This window comes from Meles meles, chromosome 1, assembly GCF_922984935.1.
Source record: "Meles meles chromosome 1, mMelMel3.1 paternal haplotype, whole genome shotgun sequence".
Classification (NCBI taxonomy): domain Eukaryota; kingdom Metazoa; phylum Chordata; class Mammalia; order Carnivora; family Mustelidae; genus Meles; species Meles meles.
The window spans coordinates 17,211,009-17,235,161 of NC_060066.1; the positions used below are offsets into that span (position 1 = coordinate 17,211,009).

Consider the following 24,153-nt stretch of genomic DNA (forward strand, 5'->3'; position numbering starts at 1 on the left):
CCAGAGGGCAGGGCCACAAATGACAGAAGGCGGGGACTGATCTGAGTATTGAAGAGCCTGCTCTCGGAGCTACCTCCGGCAACGGGCGGGGCCGCTTCCAGACCTGGGGAAGGCGGGGCTTCTGCTGACAGAGGGCGGGGCTATCGCGGGCCGAGGCGGGGCTTCTGTTGACAGAGGGGCGGGGCGGCTCCCACCTCGTAGCGGGCCAATCCAGCGGTAGAGGCCCGGGTCGAACCCCAAGGGAGCAGCGGGGTCCGGGAGTGGAGAGCCTGGCGCGGAGCGGGGTGGGGGCGCGCGGACGGCGCGCGCGCGGGAGGGCCCCGCCTCGGCCGGCTCCTTCCCTCCCTCCCCGTTCCCGGTCGGCCGCTGGGGAGCGCGCCTCGCCTCGCACCCCCACCCCCGACCCTCCACGCTCCGCGGGCCTCGCCGAGCTGCCGGGGCCGTGTGCCGGCCCGCCGAGCGGTTCCGGGTGTAGGGTTCACAGGTCAGAGTTGACTCCCTGAAAAGTGCAGCCGGTTTGAAATGCAAGATGGCGGCGGCGGGGCGCTGAGAGGCGCGGCGGCCCCTGCAGGTAGCGGCGCGAGCCGGCTCCGGGACGAGTGGGCCGGGACGCCCGGGGACTGCGGGGGGGAACCGGCAGCGCTGAGCCCGCGAGCGGCGCGGCGGCCGGGCCAGGCTAGTGGCTCGCGGGCCGGCCAAAGGAGGGCGGCCCCGGGGCAGAGACCCCGGGGACTCAGCGCGCCGGCGGCGGCGGGGTGGCGAGGCGGCCACGGCGCGGGGCGTCCGAGGGGAGGGACCCGGCCTGCCTGCACCGGGGAGTTGCCACCGAGGGAGGGCCCCTGAGGCTCCTTCGCGCTTTCGGGGTGTCTGCGGCGGTGGAAAGAGCTGGGGGTGGACTCCGTGAGGGGAAAATCTCAGCCCCAGTCCTTAGGAAGAGCACTGAGTAACTTGGGACTGTTGAGGGGAGTGAAGACGGGGCCTCCGGGGGCTGGGGCGGGGGCGCCGCAGGGACGGAGGAGCCCAGCGCTGCTGAGGGTCCTGGAGGAGGTCGGAAGGCCTGCCCTGAGGGGGCGCGTGGCCTCGTGGGGACTGCCTCCCGGACGGGAAGGAGACATCCTCCTGCTAGAGCTGAACGCATTGGCATTGGGGTCGGAGCCCCGGGAAACCTTCCGGGGGGGGGGGGCTGACCCCCACTGCAGAGAAGGCTAAGCACCCATTTCGGGGCCAGGCCGTTCCTCCACTTTGGGGCAAGACTCCGAATTGAGTCCTTAAGAACTGTATTGCGTTTTGAGGAAGACTGGGACTTAGAAGTTAATTAAGGAGAATGGAAACGTTGTCCGTCCCTTCCAGAAGGGAGACAAGGGAGGCCGACCGGGGACTCCTCCGAGCCGTGGGGCCTAACGGGAGCACTGTCCTACTCGTGGCGGGGAATGGAGGGCTGGGAAGGAGGTGTGACGGCCCAGGGAGCCGGCTCTCCCGGCAGCGAAGAAGCGCCCTGGCGGATGCCCTTTCCCTGTGGATTTACACCGAAGTTCTAGGTAAAGGGACTTGAAATTCTTTGTTTTGTGCATCTGCCTCCACCTCTCCCCTCTGTAGGTAACAGTAAGGAAAGAGCCAAACCCCAGAGAAAGGAAAGGTTCCGCTTGGTATCCTTAGTTTAGGTTAACGGAGCAGCGAGCTCTGGCCGGGCTTCAGCGAGGGAGACTGGGGCGGGGGAAGTAGGAAGCGGAGAAAGAGGGGGATCGAGAAGGAATCCAGGGGAGAGAGGGGGCAGAGTGGGAATTCCACAGCGCTCTACTGTCATCGCTCCCCAGAGCTGAGGAAAAGCATGAGAGGGAGCTAATCTTTCTGGAGGGGAAATGAAAAAAAGAAGAAAAAAAAGAAAGAAAAGAAAAAAGAAAAAGCTGATAGTTTGTGATGGGACTAGGTTGGGATTCCACGTAACTTGAAAAAGCCTTTGCCTTGGAGGTTAAGAGGATAACAGAAAAGGGGGAATGACAGGACTGGGAGATACAGGGTTCCCAGGGAGGAAGCAGCAGCTTTCCCTCCAGAAGACTGCCTGTTTGTGGGTTTGCAGTGCATGTGTGTGCCCCCCTACCCAAACGCACCTTTAGAGTCATTGGTATTGGTCATTGTATCTCAGTCTTTGTCTGGAAGCTTTAACTTGTGCTTTATGGTGTTGCACGAATTATCTTCGTTTCGGAAAAATTATCCCCAAAAAAGTCGTTTGTTTTTATTCCATCAGGGAGGATGAACGGGAATTGGTTTTAACAGGGATATAGATTTTTAAGAATTTCTTAAGTAACAATTCTGACTCCTTATTTCAAGCAAAAGAAATGTGGGTGCTGCCAAAGCCAGTAATACTAACAAGATGTAAAAGGGCCCTCATGAATATTTTTTCCTCTTAATCCGTCTCTCCTTACTCTAAGCATTTTAGGGCAAAGCTGACTAATCTTTATGCAAAATAAAATGTAAAGTCTTGGGTTGTTTCAATATAGAAATGATAGCATTTCCCTTAGTGAATCTTTTTGTAGAAGTACCTCTTCAAATGCTTCATTTAATGATCAGGATTAAAATGAGAAAAAAAAAAAGTAAGCCTTGGGTACCTGATGACAGCTATGATTCATACAGATTTCTTGAACCATCCTAGTATTTTTAAAAGAGCTCTCCTGTCTTTCATGGAAATGTCTTCTCAGACACATTTCAAGTGTAAACTAGTTGAAGGCCGTGCATTTGGAGTATTATTATACATATGAGCTATTCTTACGTTTCCCCAAAGTGCATGTAGCTCCAGTTCTGTATTCAACTCTGAACAGATCAGGCTGGATCAACCAGAGTGGCACTGATGCCAGATGGTGTGAAAATATGCTAAGGCTGAAAACATAAATGCGCTTGTGCTATGCTTGTACTCATTAAGAGTAGATGTCTTTCGCTTATAGCGAGCTTATTATTTCACTGGATTGGGAGGACAGTTCGTGAATGATGTAGCAATTATTCATCTCTGGTGATATTTGTGAGTTTTTTTTTCATTAAATGTGAATAAAGTTTTACAGTTATTTTATTAGTGAACTTAATAGCATAGGTGAGGTGGTTCATATTGGAGATTCTCTCCCTTTTGTATTATATTTTACATTAAGACTGAAAGGTGATGTTATCAGGCATTTATATTTTCTTTCTTATAATGTTAATTGGGCACAGAAACGGGTTATTTGGGACTTAATTTGCTGTAAATCATGGCTTTATATTTAAATGGAAATACTATTAAAATTACTAAAATGATTATAAATGTAGCTGAGGAAATAACCTTTTTATGTACATTGCATCATGTGGATTTGGGCTCAAGACCTCTACTTATTTAAATATTAGCAGTGTTAAAACTCCAGTGCCTAACCTACGTTTTAATCTAATATCATATTCGTTAATTTAGGGAGCTGTTGGGAAATATCTATTGTACTGTAGCCGGTGTAACACATTCACTTTTACTTCTAAATTTCTTCTAACTTAAAATCCTTCTAAATCATCCTATGTAATCTCAAAAGTAATTTAAATTACATTTAATTGAAGGGGGGATAGACTGTGATGCTATCTTTTCAATAATAGCCAATGTTTCCATAATATTACTGATCTTATATTATTATATCCTTATTGCTCTGATATATTTGTGGTTGTGAGTAACCAAATTTGAATGGCTAAAGCTGCTGATTTAGATTACTAATCAGGATATACATTTGAGTTTACATGTTGAAAATCTGTATTCCATAGAGTTAATTTTTACGGTATTTATGTAAATGTTTCTATAGTTACCAGGTTTTGACCTTAAAGGACACTTAATCTTTGCAGTTTATACAATCACTATTCTATGATGTACTCAAGAGGTAGTAAGATGGTCTTTTATACCTTTGATCTAAATAAAAATATGATGATATACTTCGGAAAAGGAGTTTTATGAGCAGGTTAAGAATGACATTTATTCAAGACAATCAACATTTTTTATTTTTTTATTTTTTATTTTTTTAAAGTAGGCTTTCTTAAGTGTGGAGCCCAACACAGGACTTAAAGTCACAACCCTGAGATCAAGACCTGAGCCCAGACCAAGAGTCTGTCTCGCTCAACCAATTGAGCCACCCAGGCACCCAATGTATCAAAATTTTTATGCAGGATTTTGTTTTCAGTTTTTAGATTTAGATTTTTAAAAAATAGTATTCTCAAAGCCTATTTGGAAAAATCAAAAATTAGTTTATATATGCATATTATTTTAAATAAAAGAATTTTGTTTTTGTTAAATTTTAGTGATTTCATATTTCCCATAGAATTTCTGACTCTTTTTTCCCCCTTCCTGAAGGTCTTTCTTTCTCTTTTTTTTGGTTATTATGAGGAATGAAAAGAGATAGAAAGATTTTGATTTTTTTTAAGATTTTATTTATTTATTTGACTGAGAGAGATCACAAGTAGGCAGAGAGGCAGGCAGAGAGAGGGGTGGGGGAACGAGTCTCCCCACTGAGCAGAGAGCCCTATGTGGGGTTCGTTCCCAGGACCCCGAGATCATGATCCGAGCCAAAGACAGAGGCTTAACCCACTGAGCCATCCAGGCGCCCCAGATTTTGATATTTCTAAGCACTTCATTCATAACTGTGTTTTTCTTCTATGCTAAGTCTATTCCTTTTTACCTTCAAATATTGTCAAAAAGAAGCTTGTTTAAAACTTTGCTGGGCAGGGGCGCCTGGGTGGTTCAGTCAGTTAAGTGTCTGCCTTTGGCTCAGGGTCTGCCTGTGGCTCAAGAAGTGAGCACCACATCAGGCTCCCTGTTCAGCGGGGAGCCTGCTTCTCCCTCTCCCAATCTCCCTGCTTGTGTTCCCTCTCTCACTGTCGCTCTCTGTCAAATAAATGAATAAAATCTTTAAAAAAAGAAAAAAAGAAAGAAAACTTTGCTGGACACGGACTGTATTTGAAAATGAGGGCATGGTGAGAAGAGAACAATTTCTCTTCATGACTACAAGAAGATGATTTATGTCAGAACTTCGTTAGTACTATGAAACACCTTTTCAAATGTGTCGTACATTAATGATTCTCCTTGAAGTTAAGGTCAGAGGAAGTGTGTGTATATTGGGGTGGGGGATATAAATTATGATTGATTAATGTCTACCTGTTAAAGCCAACTTATTCTAGTGTTTCTTAATATATTCAAAGGTATGAAATGGAAAATAAAATTGATTGATTGCTGCCCAGAGCTTTAAAATATTTTGTACAAAGTTTATGTGAAGACTTCCTTCATTGTATAACTTAAATGCCTTAAATAAAAGTCAGGGAAATCTAACTATGGGGTTACTAGTGCCAGAAAATATTCCAGACACTTTACATGAGTTAGTTTAAACACATCATAGTAGGCCCCCATTTTAGATGAAGGGATGATGTCATAGACAGGGCAAGTCACTTGTCAAAGGCCACAGAGCTAGTAAGTGACAGATCTGAGATCTGAATCCATGCAGTCTGGTTCCAGAGCCCAAGCTCTTCATCTTTATTTACAGTCCATCTTCTGCCAAAACAACTCATCTGTTTTATTATGGAATGTATATAGCTGAGATGAGTTCTTTAATTTTTGAAGTTCATTCTAATCTTAAAATTAAACAAAAATACTTTCAGTTAGAGAGAAGTATTTTAAAATAATGCCAGTATCAGGAGCTGAAATAACATCAGGCAAGTATGCTTTCCATCCAGAAGTATCAAGGAGCTCATTTGTTGCTCCTCTAGTTGCCTTGTGCCCTTACTTGTCTCAGCCGCTCTTCTCAAGAGACTCTCGTTCGGTAAAACATCTTGCAATTACTGTGTGATTCAAGAATGGATTCAAATAGGTTACCAATTTCCTATAGTATTAATAATTCATTTTGGAAAATAACTTCCCCTCCTTGGCAGCTGTTTCTTATCTTCTCTTCTAGTCCACATCCTGTAGATGGATAGCAAAGGAGTTTCCAAACAAGGAGATACCAGGAAATGAAACTGTAGGAGCCCAGGCTGCAGATCACAGGATGCTCCACTGAGCCTACTGGGAAAATGCTCTTTTCCTTTTCATGAAAATACTGTAGCCATTCAGCCCAAGCTTTAACTTAACGTAGAAGTATTTTACTAAAGACTTGGGGTATTTACATTATTTCTTAAGAGCCTCTTCATGAACGTGTGTATAATAACAGGCAGAATCACAGGATAAGGTATTTGGAAGAAATCATCTTCCTTAATATTTATTCATTTGGTTTACAGTTTCAGTGCTTAAAGAACAACAGCTAAAATGCTTCAACCCTTCAAAAGCACTATTTACTGTTATTTACTAAGAGAAGCAATCATAGTTTTCATTAAATTTTCCTGATTGGTTTAAGTACTCTGAATAATATGCCACATTTTTGGACATGTATCTCAATTTTTGGAGAATGATTTTCGTTTGTTTGTATAATCTCTTGCTTCTCAACACACCAATTGAAATGCCATTTGGTAGTAGCTTTCTTGCAAAAATGAAATAAACACAGGTCATTCTATTAGATACTACATGTTTTGGGGTAGAGTACCACCAGTTTATTTAAGTTGTATTGGCTTATTGCCAGCATTAATAATCCACTCCATTCCAATTAATGCATTGTAAACTAGGATACAGATATCAATGAGTTTATGTATAAATATATGGAATATACATCTCCCCCCACCTCTTAGTTTAACTAAGTTGTCTTTCATAACTTTTGTGTACTTAATATTCACAATTCCCAATTTCTTTATCTCAGCATTTATACTACAGCCTGCATATATTCACATTTTGATAATTTTTATTGAAAATAATACAATAGTGAAAATAGGATTTGATTGTTTTATATAATATAAATAGAATTTTTGAGAGTCTTTTAAATTTTGTGTTTTTTATTAATATTGAGTCTGACATTTAAATGATTCTTTTACAATTTTATGAGGAAATTACTTTACTTTTAAAAATTACTTTACTTTTAAAAAGCCAAGGTATAAACTTTAAAGTCCTAAGACTGAATTATATCCAGGATATTCAAATGATTTTTTTTTTTTTTTTTGTAGGATATGGCAGATAGGTACTTCAGACCTGTTGGTAATGATGGCCTGAGCTAAACACCTAATTTGAAGGGACACCCTCCATGTCAAAGAACAGAATGCTGAAGAAGCTATGGCAAGTATGTGTTTCATAGGATATGGTGAAACTCAGATTCTGAATATGCTCACTTTAGATCCCATGATACTATATTTGGCTAATGTCTTAAAAGCTTTCCTTAAAAAAGCAGCACTTAGTCTTGATGCTTTGTTAAGAAGTATACTTTTAAACTTTAAAGATATAGGAGTATTGGCTGCTTTAATGTCAAAGGAAGCAGCATCACAATTCATGATAAATCTGTGGGTATATTAATAATTGATTTTTCAATTAATATTTGCTGAAATACACTGTGTGTCAGGCACTGTACTGGTGGAGTGATAACAGTGGTAAATAAGACAAATGAAGGTCATGAAGGCAGAGAACTTTTGTGGGGTAACTGATCTAGAAATTTTACTGTTTTTTCTTTCACCTGTATCCAGAAAAATTCTTCAAAAGAACAATTCCTGAAAATATATTTCCAATATATAGTCTACTAATAATAGTTAATTATAATTCTAAAAATTAGGATATTGATGATTAAGTACTTTGTTTTAGGTTAAGCATATGATTTTATATTTTAGTTAACTGACATAAATTGGCTTTTATAAGAAGCATTAGATCACATGCTGTAGTGTTGAAATAGTTACACTTTAGTCTAATTGTTATTTTATTTCTTTTTATTTATCTGTTTGTCAGAGAGAGAGGGAGAGAGCACAAGCATCGGGAGCAGCAGGCAGAGCAGGCAGAACAGACAGAGGGAAAAGCAGACTTCCCGGTGAGCAAGAAGCCCAATGTGGGAATTGATCCCAGGACACTGAGATCATGACCTGAGCCAAAGGCAGACGCTTAACCGACTGAGCCACCCAGGCGTCCCTGGTCCAATTGTTATTTTAGATAATTCCAGAACATACTAGGAAAGATTTTTTTTAAAAAGGCTTATTTATGTATTTTTGAGAGAGAGAGAGAAAGAACTCTCTCTCATGCATGTGCACACACAAGTGGCAGGGGGTGCGTGCAAAGGGAAAGAATCTTCAAGCAGACTCCCCACTGAGTGTGGAGCCCAAACCGGGGCTTGATCCCACCACTCTGAGATCATGACCTGAGCTGAAACCAACAGCTGGACGCTTAATGGACTGAGCTACCAAGGAGCCCTGGATTCCATAGCTATTAATGTGGTGGTTCAACTTTCATTTTTTAAAAAATTGTTAGAGTCCTTACAAGCTGACATAATTATCTCTCCAAGTATTTTTTTAGTAATTGAATGATTATATCTTGAGTGAAACATGTAACAGTTATTTTATAAATAGGGAAGTTAACAGATAAATGATTTTTCAGCCTCTTAATGATAATCTCACTTGTAATCAAGAATAGTGTTCTTGTGTAAGACTGTCTGTGAAAGATTTAACATACCTCCTTGAGAAAAGGAGGGGAAAACTATTTCCAGCAAAAAAATTACTTTGGGGTAATACTACAAACTTTAATAATAAAGATAGGAGATTTCTTTATAGTACTTTTTTATGTATCACTCTCAGTATTTACATACGTACTTACATGCCAGCAGAAGGCAGAAAAACAGGATGTTAGTGTTGTAGAGACACTTCAAAAAGATATTTCACTCCTCAAATCTGGGGTCAGTGCTTATCAGGAGAAATCTGTCCGACTTGGATTCTTCTTTTAATCTTTAGCAGTATTAAGGTTGGCTGTCTCAGGTGGAAAAAAACAGGTAGAGGATAGAATTTCTACACCCTTAAGCCTTAGTTTAGCATTAGCAAAAGGATCTTCTGAAATTAGATGATTTTTGGCCACAGTTTCTTCAATGCTTTCATTTTTTATCACATTTACTCCTGTCTATGTATACCTTCATACTCAAATTTTGATTGTCTTGTCATTTTGTCAGTTTTCTTGAGATATATCTCTTAGGTAATGATTCTAGGCTACCATAATTCTTAAAAACATTTGCTGTGGGTACAAATTTAGGTTGTCACATTTCTCATTTAATTTTCTAAGGAACTTAACCATTGTTTCTAAGTATTTTTACATTTTGGCTTTGAAAATGGCCTGAAAATGGCCTTTTTTTTAAATTAAAGAAAGCGTCTTCTTAGACACTTTTTTCTTTACCATGGTGGATATTCTTTATTTTAATTTGACCCTGTTATTCTTTATTTCTATTACTATTTCATGCATTCTGTGATTTTGGTGGATTTTTAACTTTTAGTTTGAATACAAACATATAAAAATAAGTATTTTCAGGTTAAACAGAACTCTGACTCAGAGAATAAGAAGTGAAACTATATAGAATACAGAGTTCTAAGAATTCTCAGTATAGGTATGAATATATATGCCAAAGGATTCTCAGTTTATGTTTTAGCTACCCTGAGAACAGTTTTTAGCTGGTACCGTCTCAAAACTAACATAATCCTTAAAAATTATAGTTATTTTATGTGTTCATATTTGACTAAGAATCGGTATGAAAGTTGTTTTTATTCACATAAAGTCTTACCAATATAATGTGCTTTTGTGGCTAACGAGGCAAATTGTTGTCTGTTAAGTATTTAATTTGAAGTATGAGACAGCCAAGGAAACAGAGGCATAGAAATTCAGTATAGTTATGGCTCTGCTTAACTATACAAAATTTTAGACTTTTTGTAGCTCTAAGCATAGAATTTGAAACAATGTAGTATTATAGTGTATTACGCTGAGAACTTATTTTTTAATCTCTTTAAAAATGTAGAACACCATTAGAGTATAGTTTTCTCTGGGAACAAAAATAATGATTCTAAGTTGAGATTTGTGTTTGCTGTTTTTACAGGAACATTTTTCTCCTAAATTTCACCACAGGACTAATTCTTTGAATGAATTTATCTCCATTGTTTCATTCTTAAATAGTCCACAAATTTAAACATATACTACTCATACATAAAGCTGATTTGTTACAACAGAATTATAGATGTTGGTAAATATTTGTTGCATATTCATTGCTATATTTTAATAAATAGAATGTTCTATAAATAAAGATGTTTTAATATTCTAATGGCTAAGGTAATTTTATTAGTAAGGATTTTACCATTGGAAGTAATCTACTATAAAGTAAACACAGTTGTTCTTTATAACTCCTCTATAAATGAGTGTTTAATGAAGTAAAATATTATAATACACAATTTTAAAAGTTTTCTTTTTCCTGCAAGTATTAATGAGGCCTTGATAGGCCATGTGTTGGGCACTGGGGATATATAGTAGAGAGCTAAGCAGACATTCTTTCACCTAAGAACTGCTGTTAGAATTGGCCCCAATTTTTATATTGTGATACAATGAATTTTGCTTTCATGAAATGCTTTACTGTAGGGAAACCTTGTTGTAATTATTTTGATGAATTAAGAATCATGAATTGTTTAAGGGGTATCCTACCCTCAGGAGAAGAGCCAAGATGCAGAGAGAACTATGGAAATTGGCTTGACCTAGATCCATACACTGCAGATTCTGAGTACTCTTGAGGGTTTGTAGAACTAGTTTGACTTCTCAAACCATGGAGCAGCTCTCAAAAATGTGTGGAATACACTTGAATGTTTTACATACTCAGGGATTTCTGCTTCCCCTGAAAAAAACCTTTATGTAGCACATGTTTTTGCCTTAAAAATAGAAAGTAAATATTGTTTCCAGCTCCAAATGACCATCAGAATATTCTAGTCTATTTGCAATTTTAAGGCCTTGAAATTATTTGTTTGTTGTATTTTATAATAAAGCAATATTGTAATAATATTAAAGAAAATTTGTAAATAGCACTCATAAAAATTTCACCCATAATATCATGTGAAAATTTCATTTCTTTATATTCTCATCTAGTTTTTTCCATATGCCTACATATTTTCCCATAGTTATTTTATAATTAATATGTAGATTTTGTTCTGATTTTTTAAATTTAACAGTAAATGAATAAATATTTTTTCATATTCCTACACTTGATCTTAGCCAAAAGGCCGAGAAGCTGTTTTTTTCCATATTCTTTAATTACTCTTGATTACCATTTTTTAGTGATCATATAACAGTTAGTTGATCAGGTTGGATTGTTTTGTTTTGTTTTGTTTCCATTTTTCTACCGAAAAGTTAACTGAAATAGCTTTCAAATATAATTATATTTACAGTGCTGGATGCATTTAGAGCATAATTTTTTAATCTTTTTTTTTAAAGACTTTATTTGACATAGAGTGAGCTAGAGAGACACAGAGCAAGCACAAGCAGGGGGAGCAGCAGGCAGGGGAGAAACAGGCTCCCTGCTGAGCAAGGAGCCTGATGTGAGGCTTGATCCCAGGACTCTGGGATCATGACCCAAGCCAAAGGCAGACGCTTAACAGGCTAGCCACTCAAGCGCCCCCATAACTTTTTATCTTATTGGCGGTCTTCACTTTGTGTTTTAATTGCAAAACCACCTAGCTAGTTAACTAGTCAGTTGTGCAACTGAACTCTACCCCCTTTTTACAGGTAAGTAGTGCCAGGTTCCCCAAATTTTGAGCTCTGTTTTTAGTTGACCTTCAAGTAGAGGATGAGATGCCTGTCAGCTAATAGCGATTTCTGTATGGCAATTTTCCTATCTCATTGCACTTTAATGATAAAAGGAGATAAATTGGACCTACCCCAAAGACATTCTTATTCTTTTTACCCTTTCTGCTTTTTCATTCAGTTTGTGTGCCTTGTCAGCTGATTAAGTTGAGATACAGAGAGAGAGACAATAATACTAGATAAGTGGTATTTCTTCATCTCCCAAAAGAATTTTTCAGAGACTAGAAAATAACACTAATTAGGCATCCCCTGTGTATCACAGTGTGTGAAGCATTTTTATTTGATCAGCCTCTCAGGTGGATAGCACCCTTCTTATTTTCTCCAGGGCAGCTGGTTCTGCTTCCTTTCTAGAAACCTCCTGCAGTGTGCTCGTAGAGTTCCTGATGCTTCCCCTTGTTGCATTGATCACAGTATTTTAAGTGATTATTTACTGCCTGTTTCTCTCGTTCAACTGCCAGTACCTGACAGACGTAAGGCAATCTGTTGCACTCATCGCTTTACAGTAGTGCCTAACACAGTGCCTGGCCCATGGTCGACAGTCAACAAATAGTTGTGTGAATTTGTTGAATTGAAGAATGCTGGTTTTATAGGTGAGAAAATTGAGGTCAATACTGAGTAACTTTTACAGTCACTGGACCACTGAGTGACAGAGGAGACTCCAGAAACTGTGGTTTGATCCTATATCACAGTGCCTCTGTGAATGTGTTCCTCTGGGCCTGGGTTTCTTCTGCCAGAAAAACAGGGTATTTGTACTGAGTTCCCTGCTTCCCCCCAGATCATGACTTTATATAATCAGGACCCTGAAGGTGCTTTTGTTTGCACTTTGGCCTGTTTTTGAACTGTATACATTATAGTAGAACTGAGCCACTGGTCCAAATCTTGAGGTTCTTTTGGGAACTCTCAATCTCCCTTTAGAAATATGTTAGACAGTACAGTGACTCTGGTTTTGTTAGGTAAATGTAAACAGTTCCAGGAGGAAAGTGGACAGAGTGTTTTTTGTGTATTTGAGTGTAGAAGTCACCTGAGCTTGAGGCTGTATTTAATACCAAGATAATCAGATTTGAGTCTTTCGCATTATTGAAGACTTATTTTTTAAAAGTTTCATTTAAGTAGCTTGTTTTAAGTTTATATTGCAAAACCAGTGCTTCCAAAGGAGAACACACAATGGTGCATATACATCATTAGATTGTAAAATAACCTATGAATATTTTGTAATTTTTATGACTTTAGTAAAAAATATTTAAGCTTTTAAAATTTGTTTATATCTGCGTAAGTTCTTATGAATTGATCTTTCTGAGCTAGTAAGCTATAAGGAAGAGAAATAAAAATAATAATTTAGCAAATTCCTATTTTTAAGCAAGACAAAATGAAAAATAAGCAGTTTAACATAAGACCTAGAGAGCCAAAATAATAAAGGTATCTTAGCTCCTCAAGTTTCTCTTCTGTATCTCTTAATAGTCCTGGCTACTCTGTTCTACCCCTGGCTGTCCAGGCCCTGCCTTTTACAGTGAAACAACCTGAAGGACACATTAAATTCAGTTTAGGTTAGTTTTCAAATTTCATGTCTCAGTAGTGATAAACCGAGAAGGATTTTTGGTGACACTGATACGTTGTCTTGAAAGTAGTTTTTAAGGCACAGGCTTTCAGACACATCTCAGAACCCTTCAAAGGTAGAAGTAGGGTTTGTAGGATCCATGGGATGGGATCAGGAAGTAGTTTTGCCTCTCTCCTTCTCCAGCCAGACAGCTGTTCTTTTATCTGTTTTGCCCCAAGGCTTCTCATAGAATTTTGTTTGAAGAAGGGGCTCTGCTGCTTACAACAAAAAGTTTTGAAAACCATCACTAAGGAAAAGTAGTTTCAGGAAAAAAAAGAAAAACCTTCTACCTTTGATTTCTAACTATAGTATACTCCCAATTAAATATAATCAGAGATTCTAGGAGAATAACAGTTATAAAATAGCTTACTCCCCTGCTTTTCAACAGTTCTCCTTCACTGCCAAAAATGTGGGTGCTGCTCATTTGTTACTCTTCCTTACTTCAAGCTATTTGAGGAATTCCCTGTTTCTAATGACAAAGAAATGATCAAACCGCTGCACTAGCCCTTGAACGAAATAGTTAAAATCCTACTGCATTGAATGGGAGAGATGGCATTAGCTTAGTGTAAAATATTCAGTTAAGAAATAGTTTTAAATATAAGTGATTTCTTCATATCCCCTTAGAAATCAAAGGCTTTTTCCAGGGCGGGCGGGGGTGGGGGTGAAAATGACACCTTCAAGAACCGGGATTCTTTGAAAATAGGATACTCTTACTACTAATCTGATGCGTTTTACTTTATAATATGGGAAATCGGGGAATGGGGGACATTTAGGCCATCCCATCTATTGCTTGGATCCATCAAATGGATATATAGTATATATTTAAATAATCCCAGTAAGGAGAATCTTGCCCCTTTCAAAGGCAGGGCACTCTCTCTCTTTGGACAGTTCTGTTTCCTAAAAATGTTTCTCCTTTTCCTAAACTCAGTACATCTCCTCATACAGACCAGGTTTTGCTTTATAGTATTTGAAGTAAACTTTTTCTCCTCAGTTCAGCTAGGACAAGGATTATACAAATAAATGAAAATAGTTCTAATTTGTGATAGAGAATAAACCACTTAACTCATTTAATTCATTTTCCTTTGGTTTAGACTTCAGAAGCACAATACCTTTCACTGGTGTAGCATAAGTATTTGGGTACAAAATTATTAAAATGTGTGTATATGAGCATAATTCACTTTTTCTTGATAAGTCACAGTCATTCTTGTGAATTTCAGCTATGGTTTTCTATTGTGATGCTCTCGGGGCTTATTGACTTTCTTTTCTTTATTTCTATTTTTTAATGTAAATAGTTAATGTATATGGTGATATCAGTTTCAGGGGTAGAATGTAGTGATTCTTCACTTAAATACAACACCCAGTGCTCATCACACCAAGTGCCCTCCTTAAACCCCAATCACCCATTCCAGCCCATGTGCCCCACACCTCCTTCCATCAACCTTCAGTATTGTTAAGAGTTTTTATGTTTGGGGGGTACCTGGGTGGCTCAGTGGGTTAAAGCCTCTGCCTTTGGCTCAGGTTACAATCCCAGGGTCCTGGGATCAAGCCCTGCATTGGGCTCCAGAGCCTGCTTACCCCTTCTTTCTCTGCCTACTTGTGATCTCTGTCAAATAAATAGATAACATCTTAAAAATTAAAAAAAAAAGAGTTCTTATGGTTTGCTTCCCTCTCTTCCCCCACCCCGTCCCCTGTGTTCTTCTGTTTTGTTTCTTAAATTCCATATATGAGTAAAATCATAAGGTATTTGTCTTTCTCTGACTGACTTATTTCGCTTAGCATAATAGCTCTAGCTCCATCCACATTGCTGCAGATGGCAAGATTTCATTCTCTTTGACGGCTAAGTAATATTCCATTGTATATATATACCACATCTTCTTTATCCATTCATCAGCTGATGGACATTTGGGCTCTTTCCATAATTTGGCAGGGCATGTTGAATTTCATAGGGCTGTTTTCCTATTCATTCTAGTTCAAGTTAATAAATATTTAGTGAGTCCCTTATTCTAGGCTTTTTGTATGCAGAGGGGATACAGAAATGCATGAGAAGTCAGCCAGGATAGGTGAGCTAGAAGAGCATTAGACTGAAGATACAAAGGTCCTTGGAAGAATGAGATTCACCTATAGTAAGGAGACCAGGAGTATGGATAGGCTGTGGGACAGAAATGTAATACTACTCTGGCACAATACGGTAAGTACTAGACGAAAAGATGGACTGAGGAGGAGGAGGTCGGATCCAAGTTAAAGGGAGGACGTGATCTATAGGGCAAACAAAGATATCATAGTGCATGCCCAAACAAGGCTCCTGGCACAGGGAACAGCCTCATTGTGTGCCCCTGGAACAACAACTGGGTCTGCTGTGCCCAAAGCATAAGAAATAAGAGTCAGGAGAAAGATGGCAGGAAGTTCTCTTCATACCGGAGTTCAGGTATGAAGAGAACTGCTTGTGGCTCAAGGAGTTTGGGCTTCATTCTTCCAGTACTGGGGAAACTTTAAATCAGGAGACTCTTAGGATCAGATATGTTTTATAAATCCTGGTAACACCATGAAAAAGGATTAAGAATAATGTTTCTAAAACTTCGATCATTCATATCCATCTTTGCTGCTCCTGTCGTACGTGGCTATGCTACTGGAATGATAAAACAGACCAGTAGGAGGAAGAGGCCATAGTCTCTGAGTACCTGTGACTCCTTTTATAGTTTTAAGTTTCCTCCCTTATTAACACATTATCATTTCACAATGATAATAGTGTGCTTGCCAAAGCCAACCCTTCTCCCATTTCCCTGTCAATATAGGGCCGGCTGAAAATCCAAGTAAGCAGGCCTGGGGACTGACCGTGAGTACAGTACGTGACCTTCAGTGAGTTGGCTTGGAGACATGTATTTTGCTCCTAGAGGACTTTTTTCCTGGTTCTGGTCTTATTCTAGATCTTTATAACTGAGCTATCCAACAACTTCAGGTAAGTGAAATATAACTGCAGTTTGTTTACAAGATCAAAATCATGCATTGAAAACATTTTTAATTTTATTCTAATATAGGTGTTTGGAGTTGGGCTTCAAAAATTTCAGCAGTTCAACAGTATCTTATCTGCCAAGAATAAGCTCTTTACTTGATTGCACCATGAAAAAGCTGCTAATGAAACTTGTTGAACACAAAAATGGACTTGAAGAACCAAAAGCCATTGTTTTCAAATGAAGAATACTGAACAATTTTAAGCCTCAATGCTTTTTAATCACTGCTGAGATTTTCCTCATAACATCAGAATGGCAAGCAGGCGAAAATCCACAACCCCCTGCATGGTCCTTGCCAGTGAACAGGATCCGGACCTCGAGTTGATATCAGACTTGGATGAAGGCCCTCCTGTACTGACACCTGTAGAAAACACCAGAGCAGAGAGCGTCTCAAGTGATGAAATTCATGAATCTGTGGACTCTGACAATCAGCAAAATAAAAAAGTTGAAGGTGGCTATGAATGTAAATATTGTACTTTTCAAACCCCAGATCTAAATATGTTTACTTTCCATGTGGATTCAGAACATCCCAACGTCGTACTAAATTCATCCTATGTCTGTGTTGAATGCAATTTTCTTACCAAAAGGTATGATGCACTTTCTGAGCATAATCTGAAACATCACCCAGGAGAAGAGAATTTTAAGTTGACTATGGTGAAACGAAATAACCAGACAATCTTTGAGCAGACAATAAATGATCTGACTTTTGATGGTAGTTTTGTTAAAGAGGAGAATTCAGAGCAAGCTGAACCTGCAGAAGTTGCGTCTTCAGGAATATCTATCAGTAAAACTCCGATCATGAAAATGATGAAAAATAAAGTGGAGAACAAACGGATTACAGTTCACCACAACTCAGCTGAGGACGTTCCCGAAGACAAAGAGAACGAAATCAAACCAGACCGTGAAGAAACTGTGGAAAACCCAAGTTCTTCGGCTTCTGAATCTAATACAAGTACTTCCATTGTAAACAGAATACATCCGAATCCTGCCAGCACACTCGTGACCCCCACGGCAGTTCTCCCTGGGTTAGCTCAGGTGATAACTGCTGTATCAGCTCAGCAGAATTCCAGTCTGATTCCCAAAGTCTTAATCCCTGTTAATAGCATTCCCACCTACAATGCTGCATTGGATAACAACCCCCTTTTGCTCAACACCTACAACAAATTCCCTTACCCAACAATGTCAGAAATTACTGTTCTTTCCGCTCAAGCAAAATACACAGAGGAACAGATCAAGATCTGGTTTTCAGCCCAACGCCTAAAACATGGTGTCAGCTGGACTCCCGAGGAGGTAGAGGAGGCCAGAAGAAAACAATTCAATGGAACAGTACACACTGTACCTCAGACCATAACTGTTATTCCTACACACATTTCCACGGGGAGTAATGGTTTACCATCCATTTTACAGACATGCCAAATAGTTGGTCAGCCAGGTCTGGTCCTTACACAAGTAGCTGGAGCGAACACCTTGCCGGTAACAGCACCTATAGCCTTGACCGTGGCAGGGGTTCCAAGTCAAACAAATGTACAAAAAAGTCAGGCGCCTGCTGCTCAGCCGAATGCAGAGACAAAGCCAGCCACAGCAGCCATCCCGCCTTCTCCGCTCATCAAACACGAAACCGCAACAGCAAACCCTGATTCCTTTGGCATTCGGGCCAAAAAGACTAAAGAGCAACTGGCCGAATTAAAAGTCAGCTACCTTAAAAACCAGTTTCCCCACGATTCAGAAATCATCAGACTTATGAAAATCACAGGCCTGACTAAAGGAGAGATTAAAAAATGGTTTAGCGACACAAGGTACAACCAGAGAAATTCAAAGAGCAATCAGTGCTTGCATCTCAACAACGACTCTTCCACCACTATTCTCATAGACTCCAGCGATGAAACCACGGAGTCCCCCACTGCGGTTACTTCACAGCCGAAACAATCCTGGAATCCTTTTCCTGACTTCACTCCCCAGAAGTTTAAAGAGAAGACCACAGAGCAGCTTCGTGCCCTTCAGGCGAGTTTTCTCAACAGCTCCGTACTCACCGATGAAGAATTAAATAGGCTAAGAGCGCAAACCAAACTTACCAGAAGGGAAATTGATGCTTGGTTTACAGAGAAGAAGAAATCAAAAGCTTTAAAGGAAGAGAAGGTAGAAATTGATGAAAATAATGCAGGTAGTTCCAAAGAAGAAGCTGGAGAAACTTCTCCCAGAGATGACTCTGGTGCACCTAAGCCAGGGAGCACAGGCAAGATCTGTAAAAAAACACCCGAGCAGTTACACATGCTGAAGAGTGCTTTTGTCCGAACGCAGTGGCCGTCACCGGAAGAGTATGACAAGTTGGCTGAAGAAAGCGGGCTTGCTAGAACAGACATCGTCAGTTGGTTTGGCGACACCCGTTATGCTTGGAAGAATGGAAACCTAAAATGGTACTACTATTATCAAAGCGCCAATTCGAGTAGTATGAATGGTCTGTCCTCCCTTCGGAAAAGAGGGAGAGGGAGACCCAAAGGAAGGGGAAGAGGAAGACCACGTGGGCGGCCAAGAGGAAGCAAGAGAATGAACAACTGGGACAGGGGGCCATCACTCATAAAATTTAAAACTGGAACTGCAATACTTAAGGATTATTACCTGAAGCACAAATTTCTTAATGAGCAAGACCTTGACGAACTTGTGAACAAATCACATATGGGTTATGAGCAGGTCAGAGAGTGGTTTGCAGAAAGACAGAGGAGATCCGAGTTAGGGATAGAATTATTTGAGGAAAATGAGGAGGAAGATGAAGTTATTGATGATCAGGAAGAGGACGAAGAAGAAACAGATGATAGTGACACTTGGGAACCCCCACGACATGTGAAGCGGAAGCTTTCTAAATCAGATGACTGAAATGTAAGTTTTTAATCTGAGTGTATATTCATCAACCACATACATTGAGAATAGTCACCTCGTATCTGACACCTTCACTTTTGACAGTTTTTCTAAAATGTTTTTTTTCTTTTAGCTAATAAGAAGACAAGGGACCTTGACTGTGACCACGAGACATGATTATTATGTGTGGTCTGATTATTATAACTATTACATTTATTATGTAGAATTTAATGCTGCTTTAATTATTTACTTTTTTTATAAAATGTTTTTTCACTTTGTTTTAAGGGAAGGTTACCCATTCTCATAGAAGGGAGACTGGTGGGGGGGGGGCGGAATTCACGGATACTAAAGGTAACTAGAATGTATTGCTTGCAACCCTCCCTCACTAAAGCTTCATTTTTTGCCTATTTAAGGAAAGAATTCAAAAACGAAATCTAAAAAGAAGGGGAAAAGTTACCGAAGGACAGACTTACCACAGGGAGGATTGCTCAGTTTTAGGAAACTATGTGAAAAATGGGTATCTTTTTTTATTCATTGTATTGCCCCCAAACTATTAGGTTTTTAACTAGAGTTTAAAATGCTTTATGTGTTAAAATTATTCAGTAATTTTTTGTTGAAAGCCAAAGGTCTGTTTTAGGCTCTGTGTAAATTCATATTTGCTTAGACGGCATCTGTTTTTGAAAACTGTGATATAAATTATTTCTGTCTTAGAGATCAAAAGGTAAATAACAGATTTGATATTAAATTAACTCAGTTGCCTAAAGTGTCTTTTCATTCTTTGATAGAAAACAAACCTGCTACCAGCAGAAACACTGTATTTGGTTAAAAATATATCTCTTGCTATAAAAGCTCAAGTAAATATGCTTTAAATCTGAAAGGTTTGGCATGTTCCTTACATTTTAATTCTTTCATAGATTGAATTAATTAAAATTTCACTGTAGCTGCAAATTAGATACCTGATTTAAAGTTAGGACTTCAATTCTTAATACTTTTGGAATTTAATAGCATAGTTCCATTCTTCTCTACTCTCTGTTTTGGAGTGTTCTAGGATAAAACTATACTCTATTGAGAATAATGCACTTCTCATGAAATGTTTGTCGATGTCTATCAGTAGTCCAAAAGAATTTTATTATCAAAACTACTGCGGTGTTCTCGAACGGTAAAGAAGGAAACGAAACATAGATCCTCATGACCATATGTGCATATTTACTTACTTCCGTAGCTGTTTGCATCCCTATCCATCTTCTAATTTATGCTCTGTTATTCTGTACAGTATTTCCTTAACTCCCCCATGCCTTCCTCACTGGTTTTATTTACTTTGCTAAACAATTATTTATAGAGAGCTTAATATGTACCAGGCACTTCTTTTATTGTCTAGCAGTTTTCCAGGCTTTCCTTGCCTTTTCCAGACTTTCTTTTCATTAACACCTTTTTTCAAGGAGAAAAACAGATGAAACTAAAAATACACCTATTTTACAGTAAATCTCACTGCGGGTTATGGATCGTAACGAAAGTCACAGGAAGTTAAAGTTTTGTGCAGCTTTATCCTAAAGTACAGCCCTCTGTTTCCTAATGTCAGAAATTTTCAGGACAGGCTTTCTCCTGACCCAGATGCATAAAATATTTTTAACAAGCTTTTTTTTTTTTTTTTATTGCTAAACACAAGAATTCTCACTCGGCCAAGATTAAATCAACAAATGTGTTGCTGTAGTGAATTGTCCCTGTGGCTGTAGTAACCTCAGCAGTGATTCTGCAGGGAGTTGCAATCTAAAAATAACAGGAACTTTTTGGTACAGTTTTTGACTTTAAGTTTGTGTGGATAATTCTCATGTTTTATATTGATACTCTTACGGATACAACGAACAAAAAAAATCATACAAAACTGCAGTTTTTAAAACATTGTATCATATATGTTAGACATACACTTTCATGTCTTCAACCATGCCTTTTAAAATATTCAAAAATCTGAAATTATAAAACACATTAATTAGCAAGTTACTGTTGGCTTAACAAAATGTTTCATCTTATAAAAGGATTCACCGTAAGTTCCCTCTTAATAGTTATTTCTTCACTTAAATATGGTTCAGTTTACCAAAAATAGGTAACCAAAACTTTTCCAATAGTTATGGCAAAAAATGAAATATGTATATCTCTTTTGCACAAGCCAGACTTGTTTATAAAATACAAAAGCCTTTAGATTTCAGTCTGTTTATGACAAAAACTGACAGCGAAATATATACTTCCCATGAATAATTGTTTTTATAAATTATTACATATAGGTGAAAATGTCTATACGCAGAACACATACATAGGATGTGCACACAAACCCTAGTGCTTTATGTAAGATGTATATATAGCAAGTGATCTCAGTGTTAATAAGCAAATACAGAGAATGTATTTTCATGGCTAATTTGTATAATTTTTGTTTCGAAAGTGGTAAACATTTAAAAATATAGTTTTCTTTAAAATTTTAGTATTTTATTATGTTTTCTTTTATAGCTGCCTAAAATGTTGGAGGAGAATCAATTCTTCAACGCAAGATGTCTGATTTACTGTGAATGGGCCCAATCTTTGATGACACTGAAAACATTTTGGGGCATACACATTCTCAAAAAATAGGATCCAATACCCAAAAGAAATGGAACTTAATGTTGTGCCAAAGTTAAACTACTGCATTTGGCGGAAGTTCTGCAATGTAAATAGAACACTAATTAAACAACTTGTAAAAATTTGAATTTTAATATAGTACATTTTTATTCTGATACGATGGAGATGTTCTGATTCTTAGACTTTCTGAGGGGGTTTAATGACCACTAGAACTTGTCCTCATATTTTGTCCAGCTTAATACTGTATGTCTAGTGAGATGGGCCTTACTGCCTATATTCTTTGATATGTGATTAAGCTTATAGCTTTGAGTGACCAAACATTTTACAGAGTAAAAATTGTTAGAAACAGGAAAAAGAAGAACCTGATTTATTTCTATGTCTTATTTATCAGGCCCTGCACTAAGATTTAAATTTGTGCATGGGCTTGTACAATTTCAACGTAAGTGACAGAAAAACAGCCTATTGACACATGTTGAAACATAAAATTTTGTGATAACAGTGGCCCTTAATGATTGGATCTTTAACTGAACACATTCATGGATACCACTATTACTCTGTAATACTCTGTTCATTTTTTTCATTAGAGGCTGAATTGCTTTGTATTAAAGATAATCAGTACTGAAGAAGGAAATGAAAATGGCATAAGAATTTGGATAGGGTGAAACTCTGAAATATTTTACCAAAAATGTGAAGAAGAACCATATAGTAAATATATACTTAGTGTTTTCTTACAATCATATAGAAATCAGAAATGTTTGTATAGTTATCAGATCAGAATTTTCGAGAATTGTCTTTCAGGGAAATTCTACTTTATGTAGCAATTTCAGTGAAGAGAGGAAAAAAATTCTGAACTGATCATAATGAGTTAAAGGTTAGCTTTTCACTTATGAATTATGGGAGTGTTAACTGTTAACTCTTGCCATATCAGGAGACTGAAAGTTCATACTAACTTATAAACTTTGTAAAGACCGGTGCTGTTCATTCATGTTGAGAAGGACCCTTTTTTTGTGACTATAGGATTGTTTTTCAAAATGTGCTTTCTTCATAGAGAAAATGTTCAGTTTAATTAGCTCTGGATTTTAAAATGTTTTTCTGAATGACCGGATGTAGTGGGCTCGGCCAGTTTCTTTTGTCTAATTTAATGAATAATATTAAGCTCTTGTTTTTACCTAAATGTTTGTCAGCTAATGAAATGTTATGAAAAAGCCTTGAATATGCATGCTGCTTTCATTTTTATAAACTTTTTATTTTTTAACTATAGCTTTATTAGTAATTCCAAAATGCTGCAATTTAGCTGATTTCTTCACTCAGACAGCTGGCTTTGTGGGTGGCTTTTTCATACTACTGTTAACTTTTTTAAGAAGAAGCAATGTAAAGACTGTAACAATTTAATGCACTAAACTGTTCTTTCTTTTACACATTTAAAAAACTTCTTAAAGCACTCTGTATTATAATGATTAAATTGCTCCCTTTTTTAAACCATTGCTAATGTGGTCTGAGTTTTGTTTGACAATTTTCATATTTTCAAATTTGAAATGTCAAGTATTAGAAATCAGCCTTTGAATAATACATTTATATCATGTTTCCCTTGCAATGTGTCAACTTTGTATAGCTGTAAATAACTAGTAATAATTTTCCCCTCTGTCTCTTTTATAAACTTGGCACTTCATTCTGCTCTGATGTTTGCTAGCTTTTCAGTATATTTATTTGACAGAGCAAAACTCCTCTTCTCCCAGTTGATTATGTCCTTGAATACAGAATAAAAGTTAGCAGCGATTAGTAGTTTTGAGTGATTTTTTTTCCATTTTATTAACTGAGTTAAAAAAAAAGTGGTAAAACACAACAAAATTTGCTACTATATCTGTTTTTAGGTATCTGATTCAATGACATTAATTATGGTCACAATGTTGGGCAACGATCACCACTATTTCCAAAACGTTTTCACCATCCTGAACAGAAACTCCATAGCCATTGAGCAATAAGTCTGCATTTCCCCTTTCCCCTCCTACCCTGGAAACATTTAATCTACTTTTTGTTTCTATGAAGTTGCCTATTCTTGATATTTCAAATAAATAGAATCACATTGTACTTTTCCTTTTATACCTGACATTTATCATGTTTTCAGGATACATTCATGTTGTAGTATATATCAGGACTTTGTTCTTTTTTTTTTTTTTTTTAAAGTAGGCTTCATGCCCAGCATGGGGCTCAGTGTGGGGCCCAGTGTGGGGCTTGAACTCACAACCCTGAGATCGAGACCTGAGCCAAGATCAAGAGTGGATGCTTAACCAACTGAGCCACCCAGGTGCCCCTGTCCCTTTTTATGGCTGAATAATATTCCAGAGTGTATCTGTGTTTTGTTTTTGTTTTTTGTTTTGTTTGAATGTAGTTGCCACACAGTG

General features: G+C 38.3%; 1 protein-coding gene across 4 annotated transcripts; it reads left to right on the forward strand.

Moving 5' to 3' along the window:
* Positions 1 to 203: 203 nt before the first annotated feature.
* ZHX1 (zinc fingers and homeoboxes 1) lies at positions 204 to 23,233 on the forward strand. 4 transcript variants are annotated; one of them, XM_046014120.1, is made up of 6 exons: positions 204 to 571; positions 1,351 to 1,538; positions 7,066 to 7,178; positions 7,832 to 7,910; positions 16,319 to 19,165; positions 21,644 to 23,233. In XM_046014120.1, exon 5 carries the CDS (start codon positions 16,544 to 16,546, stop codon positions 19,160 to 19,162), a length of 2,619 nt encoding a protein of 872 aa, XP_045870076.1. In that variant the 5' UTR covers positions 204 to 571; positions 1,351 to 1,538; positions 7,066 to 7,178; positions 7,832 to 7,910; positions 16,319 to 16,543; the 3' UTR covers positions 19,163 to 19,165; positions 21,644 to 23,233. The 4 variants fall into 4 exon arrangements, with proteins under 4 accessions (XP_045870076.1, XP_045870059.1, XP_045870068.1 ...); XM_046014103.1 differs by lacking the exon at positions 7,832 to 7,910; XM_046014112.1 differs by lacking the exon at positions 1,351 to 1,538.
* Positions 23,234 to 24,153: the final 920 nt, after the last annotated feature.